This window comes from Pyrus communis, chromosome 12, assembly GCF_963583255.1.
Source record: "Pyrus communis chromosome 12, drPyrComm1.1, whole genome shotgun sequence".
NCBI classification, from domain to species: Eukaryota; Viridiplantae; Streptophyta; class Magnoliopsida; order Rosales; family Rosaceae; genus Pyrus; species Pyrus communis.
The window spans coordinates 21724334-21732004 of NC_084814.1; the positions used below are offsets into that span (position 1 = coordinate 21724334).

The 7671-nt window shown below is 35.2% G+C and overlaps 1 protein-coding gene across 2 annotated transcripts; it reads left to right on the forward strand.

Moving 5' to 3' along the window:
- Window positions 1-3764: 3764 nt before the first annotated feature.
- LOC137711467 (protein LATERAL ORGAN BOUNDARIES-like) lies at window positions 3765-6080 on the forward strand. 2 transcript variants are annotated; one of them, XM_068450712.1, is made up of 2 exons: window positions 3765-3948; window positions 4952-6080. In XM_068450712.1, exon 2 carries the CDS (start codon window positions 4979-4981, stop codon window positions 5579-5581), a length of 603 nt encoding a protein of 200 aa, XP_068306813.1. In that variant the 5' UTR covers window positions 3765-3948; window positions 4952-4978; the 3' UTR covers window positions 5582-6080. The 2 variants fall into 2 exon arrangements, with proteins under 2 accessions (XP_068306813.1, XP_068306814.1); XM_068450713.1 differs by having other exon boundaries at window positions 4965-6080.
- The last annotated feature ends 1591 nt before the right edge of the window (window positions 6081-7671 follow it).

Here is a 7671-nt window from a genome sequence, read left to right on the forward strand (position 1 = left end):
GCTTTCAAAATTTGGCCTTGGGTTTTCACTTTTTAGTTTTTAGTTTTTATTTTTTTGAAAACTGAAAATAATTAATTACCAAACAAGATTTAGTTTTCAATTTTAAAAATAATAAAAACTAAAAACCAAAAATTAAATACGAAATGGTTAGCTAACAATCCCTAAGTTAATCTTAGATATTGATTGTCTGATGCTGTTGGAAAATTGCATCTTTTAGCCACTATGGAGTGCATGACTAAAGTCAGATTTCTTCTTAATTTCAACATATGAAGACCACTAGTAATTAATTAATTACCATTTTAACCTAGTTAAAGATATGACTGAACCTTCAAGCGCCAAATATGGGTTTAGCAAAGGTTTATGCGCGCATGTTACCTTAGGTCATCTCCAACCGAAGGGTTCAGAGAGCTAGAGGACTGAAAATAACCCAAAAATCGTCTCGTGGACCTCACGAAATCTGAAAGGGCCAAAGGGCTCGGATATAACCAACAGGAATATATTTAATATAAATTTATTCCTATCGGTTATATCCGACAAGAATGCTTAAACAAAAATTTGAATTCAACGGCTAGCTGACGCCAGTTACCGTTGGATTCAATTTTTTTTTTTTTTTTTTTTGGAGCCAATTTTTTATTTTTTTTAATTCTTCAAAATTCTATTTTTTTCCTTATAAGTACCTAAACCATTCATTCACCATTCCTACACCATTTCAATTCTCATATTTTCTTTCCTCTTTCAAAAATCTATCCTTCAAAATTTTCAATAATTTTCAAATGGCCTCATCTGCAATGAAAGGTAAGGCTTGGACCCGAAAAGAAGATGAAGCTCTTTACAAGGCTTATAGATGGGTGTCGGAAGATAGTGTGAGGGGGAATTGTCGAACAAATGATGATGTTTGGACTCGTGTGTCCAAAAAATACTTAGAGTTCTATGAAGGCACCACTCCACTAAATATCTGAAACCACGAGAGTTGTTCTTCAAGATGGAAGAAACATCCTCAGCCAAGTTTGAACAAATGGCATCAAGTATTGTTAACAACCGCAAGTAGACATGAAAGCGGCGCTAATTACTGCGATGAAGTAAGTGTTTTCACAATTTATTTTAAATATTTAATTATATTACATTTAATGCAGATATGGATTAAGATGGATCTCCTACCATTCAACAAATAAGGGTAGAAAATCCGTCTTAGGGTGAAGGTTCCATACCTAGGGCTATGGGACGAAACAAGGCGTGAAGGTTGAAGGAAAAAGGCAAAGAAAATGATGATTACGCCGCTCAACATGAAGTGGCAGCCTCATTGCGATTAATGGCGAAGCAAAATACCCTTGAGGCGGAAGAAAGGAAGTGTAGGCATGAAGAACTGGCCAAACAAATACAAGAAGAGATGGATGACAAGAATATGGAAAGGAGCACTTCGAATTACATTCCAATGAGTAAGGCCTATTTTGATAGAAAAAAAAGAAAAAGAAATTATAACTTGGCAACAGCTGTTTACCTCTGACTATACTCCTACAATAGCGGATGATGAAGATGATGTTGATTATGGATATTAAATTTAAGTTGTTGTAGTTTTTAAATTTAAGTTAGTTTTGTTTTTAAATTTAATTTGTAGTTTTTAAATTTAATTTGTTGTTTTTAAATTTAAGTTGTAGTTTTTAAATATAAGTTGTAGTTTTTAAATTTAAGTTGTTGTTTTTAAATTTTAATTGTTGTAGTTTTTAAATTTAAATAATAAATTATGTTTGGCCCTATGACCCTTTGGCCCTCAGTTGGAGACGATTTTTTATGACAGAGTTAAAACGAGCCCTATAGCCCTTTGGCCTTCGGTTGGAAATGGAGGCAAATATAGCCCTATATTATTCATTAAAATATTAATATCTTATAGGATCAAATGACTAAAACGAGTCATCTAGCCAGCCCTTGTTTGGAGATGAACTTAGGCTTATGTACGTAGCAAATTGGGTTGTACTCGTCACAATCATGTGGTCACGTCTTGTCGCAAATCTGAAAGCAACCAGCCTGCAAACCTTGGACCATTCACTGTAGATTACTAAGACATATATTCATGTTAAGTACTCAATGGCATGCATGCATGTCCATGGATGAGGCGATCGTACTCGTACCAGATCATAATAAAGGACCGTGATTAGTCCATTGGCTATGGATCCAGATCCTCTCCAGATCTAAGGATTCTGAATTTAGAGATCAATTAATCTGAGCCGTTGAAATTTGATTCAACGATTATAAACAGGGAGCCCACTACAAGTTATAATAATTGTTACCGTATGATCAAATTTTAACAAGTCGGATCAATTGATCTCTAGGCTCATGATCTTTAAATCCGGAGAAGATCTGGATCCATTGGCTATTGGGAAGTATATATTTTTCTTTCTTTTTGTTTTTGGCATCAAAATCCGCAGAAGAAATTGATGACATGTTTAATCTCGAGCTACATAAATTTGAAGGGAGGGCTACTATTCTAGTGGCCCTTAAATTGAGAAGGAGATCCCCACAATTCGTTGAAACTGAGGAACAAGTTGTAATTAAGGTAGAGAATATAATTTGATTCTAATTTTTCTTTTTTAGCTTTGATACCTTTAATAACAGAATATTGACTGCAATTCAATTGAAGAAAAAGTATTTAAACACATGGTTAGCAACACTTATGATAATTACTTTTTAATTTTCATGTGTGTGCTATAGATAGAGGAAAGGTATGTGGGAAGGAGGAGTGAATACAGGCAAACGAAGGATGGTGGAAGAAATGTCAAAAGAATGTGTACGAAATGACACACAAAATTAAAACCGAATAATTTCAAAGTTGTTTTCACTTTCAATTTAGTTTCTCATTTCCCTCGAATACCTTCCTTTTATTTCTAACATAGAAAATAAAAACTAAAAACTAAAAATGCAATTGCAATCAACTAGCTCTATATATTTCTAATTCATGCTGGAGCTATATGAGTAAATATCATTTAGTTAACTGCCACATATTTAATGAGTGTTTGAGTTATAAACTTGGTTAAGAATGTGCACAACTATACTTGTGAGAATCATGGATGCAGCTATGATATGACTTTGGATAGGACTGAGGGAGTTTGGGAGATGTGATATTCAACCACTATTTACAATTGCAGTTGGAGTGGCCTTATTGCTTACAAAAACCATTTTCTCGGATTCCATTATTGTACTGCTGTTTGTTGGTGATGCTCGATATCTATATAGAGCTCTAAATATTTACGTAATAACTGAACATTTCCTTTCTTATCTCTGCATGTGTCTCCTTATTAGTTTGAGAAAATGCATTTAAGATAGCGCATATACATATATGTTACAATTAGAATTCCATCCTTATGTTAATTAATTATATTTAATTTACTGAATGTGTGTGTGTGTGTGTGTGTGTGTGTGTGTGTGTGTGTATTGTATGTGTGTGTTGTGACTGTTGTCTGAATGCATGAGATTAAAAATGAGGTGGAGTGAGATAGAGAGGAATGGGAGACATCCTCTCATCCTCTGATATTATTATTAGATGCAAGGTCATAGTCATTCTTTTTAGTGTACCTCCCATTTATCACTTTGTCTTTCGCCTTCATTCCTTCTCATGTCCACTAAATACTCTACTCTTTGCCTTTTACTCCTAGCCTCTCCCCCCATTACCTTTTGTCACTGCATTTTCTGCTGCTGTCTCTCTCTCTCTCTCTCTCTCTCTCTCTCTCTTTCTCTCTGTGTCTCCCCCCCCCCCCCCCCACAACAAACACTCCAATTAGGGTTTCCTCCTTCAGGTATATCTCCCCTCTGGTAACAAATCTTTGATGCTTTCTCCTTCAATTGGCTAAGGCTAGCTAGCTCATAAATATATATATATATCCTGGAAGGAGCTAAGAACACATACAACTAGCTCTTAATTACTTGCAAGAGCTCCACAAGGGAAAGAATAAAAAGGTATAAATTCCCTTTTTTATTTTTCCTTTCATCAGAGAAACGTATGTAGATCCCTGAAAGGTAAACATGTGTAACTTTTCCTTTAAATGCTAATTATATATATTCTACATAAATCCATACTGTGGTATCTATTTCTTTTGGAGTCCTGCATAGCCTAAAGGCTAATTAAATCGATATATAACTAGATCCTTTGGGTTTAGCTTAAATTAGATCTTAATTTCCATGTTATTGGACCTTCACTAATTAAGATGCGTAAACATATCTATAATGGGTGAGTTTGCACTAGTCAGATCCCAGTTTAACTGATTAATTTGGAAATTAAAGATTTATGATATGATATGCTGATGACCTTATACATATAAATTTGCTCATGCATTTCAGTTCTGCTTCTAATTAAGTGGCTAAGTGGATGGTGGGAGGAGAAAGATGAAGGGAGGAGTGGGGGGAGTAAAATTAATAAAGAATTATAAAAGACAAAATTGGAAACCTAAATTAAGGAACCATGCAGATGGCCCTGCAGGGAGAGCGATCAAGGCAGCGATCACATGCAAGAATTAACTAAACTACCCTAATTTCTATTATTAAAATGGAAAAGACTGATGAGAGCCAACAGAAATTAATTGAGAATTTCCAGATTCAAGAGATAGCTCAGTTGCATGAATTAATTGAATATATATGTGTTGGTGGTGGTGATTTGGATGAGAGATTTTATATATATATATATGTGTGTGTGTCCTTGATGCATTTAACAGATGAAATCTATATAAAAAGGGAAGTTAGAAACTAAGGAAAATAAAGGGAAATATAGTAAAAGTTTCAACTGAATTATATTTCTAATCTAGTTATTGTAAACAAAATGTTAACTCAAAAATAAGAAGAAACGAAATAAATAGTTTTTTGGTATTAAAATAGAGAATATTTCAGTAAAACAAAATGCATACATGTTTTTTTTTTTTATAAGAAATTAATGAGGGTGTGGGTTGTTAATTTGTTTAGATATTAGCTTTGGTGTGCAGTGAAATAATTTCAAATGGCATCCTCCAGCTCCTCCTATAACTCTCCATGCGCTGCCTGCAAGTTCTTGAGAAGGAAATGCATGCCGGGCTGCATTTTCGCACCGTATTTCCCACCAGAGGAGCCCCAAAAGTTTGCAAACGTCCACAAGATCTTCGGGGCAAGCAATGTCACCAAACTTCTAAACGAGCTCCTGCCTCACCAGCGTGAGGATGCTGTGAACTCCCTGGCGTATGAGGCCGAGGCACGTGTCAGGGACCCGGTCTATGGCTGTGTTGGTGCCATTTCTTTCCTCCAACGACAGGTCCAGAGGCTCCAAAAGGAGCTCGATGCCGCTAATGCTGATCTCATCCGCTATGCCTGTAATGAACTCACAACAGCTGTGTTGCCTCCTCCTCCTACTGCATCAATGGCCGGGGTAAATTCAGTAATTCAGCCGAACATGGCTCCTCAGAGAAGGTTGGTTGATCATCCTTCTCATCATCATCAGTATTACCAACAAACTAGTACAACTACAACTAGTAATGCTCCTGGAGTCGCTTTCCCAGTACTTTATCTTCCGTGGAATGAAGGAGGAGGAGCAGGTAGTGGTGGTGGAGGAGGAGACGGCAGAATGTGATTTAAGATTTGGGATTTTGAGGTTTGAGACCCTAGCTTTAGCACATCACAATAATTGACAGAGGTAAATAAAACCCAATTCAGCTAGGGTTTGGTTGTGTCAGGCAGGTGTTGTATTAAGTAGATATGTTTACAATTTGTTGTAGTAGAACTCAGCAGGGTCTCTATGCCTAGCCTCACGTGTAGTAGTACTACTACTCTGATCTTATATATTTATATATACGAATTTGTAGCTAGCTAAAGCCAAATAGATCGGCTTAGCAGTTTCATTGTTTCCCAAGTATAACTTGGAGTTGGTGGGTTCAGTGCTAGCTGTATACCTAAATTAAATATTCTTCTACCCAAATAAGGGTTCTGTTTAATCAATAATATTGGAGCATCTAAATATGGCGACTGTGTCATTAATTAGTAGTGCAGCTATATGTGAAGATGCGCATGCCGTGCAGGGTTGACATTCTCTGCAGTCAGTAATGAAGTGTTTATATGTACCTAATAGCTAAACAGACAAAATATGTCTGTATAAACATTAATTAGTATTGATTAGTTCTTTTAATAAACTATCGATGATCATATAAAGACTAAAGAGGATTATTCTTGTGTGTGTGTGCCTAAGTATATAGAGGGGGGTTAGTCCTCTTTTCACCATTGTTTCTGCTGCTCCTTTAATTGCATGTTGTGATGAGGACCACTTTACATGTTTAAATAATTTAAGTAGCTCACTCATGCTGCTGTTTTTCAATATTATTTCATAAATATAATTAACCTAGCTAATAAGATAATCATGGTTCTATTTATCTAATGATCACAATTTTCATTTCATGGTGTGTGTGTAGTGTGCATGTGTGTTGGCCAAGCTAGCTAGCGAGCTTGAAACTTATTAAGGGTAATACTAGAGAGATTAATATTTTAAATCAAATTCTTTAAATCATATGACGTGGTTATTGATAATTGGATTATTACTTAAGTATTGATTAGTGTGCTTATTTTTTATTGGGAACAAATCGTATGATTTGCAAATAGGAATTGTTATTAGCACTCCAAAATCTCATTCTACACTCCTCACAAATGTATTTTTCTTTCTAATTATAAAAATTTTGGAGTGCCAAATGAAATTTTAAGTATGCTAATAACAATTCTCTTTGCAAATTTGTTCTAAAAAGTTTATCTGCTTAGCATTACTCGCTTCTAAAACATTAGCTAGAGTTTTGGGTTTTTTTTTTCCAATAAAAGTAAATCTTACAATAATTACGTATGAGAAGGTATTTGAAAGAGGAACGGTGTGAAATCCAACCTTTTGTGCGTGCATGTGTTCCAACTTGTTTGAATTGTAGTGTTTATCATGTACTTGATGGTGTGAATCTGTTCCTCCTCCAAATATTAAATCAATTTGTTATATTTTTTGCGTATAGTATTAGGTATAGTTGCAGAGATATCTGAAACAGCAGCACGTACAGTCTCTCCCTCATTGGATCCGATACATAAATCGCTGTACTTGCTCTCTTCCAAGTTCCAACTTGTACTCACTCTTTCCCTCACTCATCTGCCCTCAAAGCTTACCAGCAGACAAAACAGTAAAACCTTGGATATAAAAAAGTCTAAACACAGTACTAACATTATCATACCCCTCTCTCCCTCTGTCTTCCTCTCTCTCTCTCTCTCTCTCTCTCTCTCTTGTAATATAACCTTTTTATGATGATTAGCTTAATTACACTAACAAAATGTCAAATGTTCCATCGGGAAGCTCAAAAAATATTTATAAACCCTTCAAAGCTGCTGTTGCAGCCCTGCAAAGCAATTAGGGTTTTTCGGTCAAAGCCGCAATTAGGTTAGGGTTTAAAACGAATTAACTGCCGAAGTCAACAAAAGCATATTCTATGCTTTTTCAGCAAATTAAGGGTAATGCAACAACTTGATCAACTAGTGCAAAATAAGGCATCATTATATTTATATTACGATTAAACTTTCTGAGATTCCATCAAATATTGTATGATATCTGATGGAGAGAGAGGGGGATAAAGAGAGACATTGATTTGAATTCCCTTATATTCTTGGACTAATACTGTGAAATTCTTTTTATTTCATTCTCTCTTT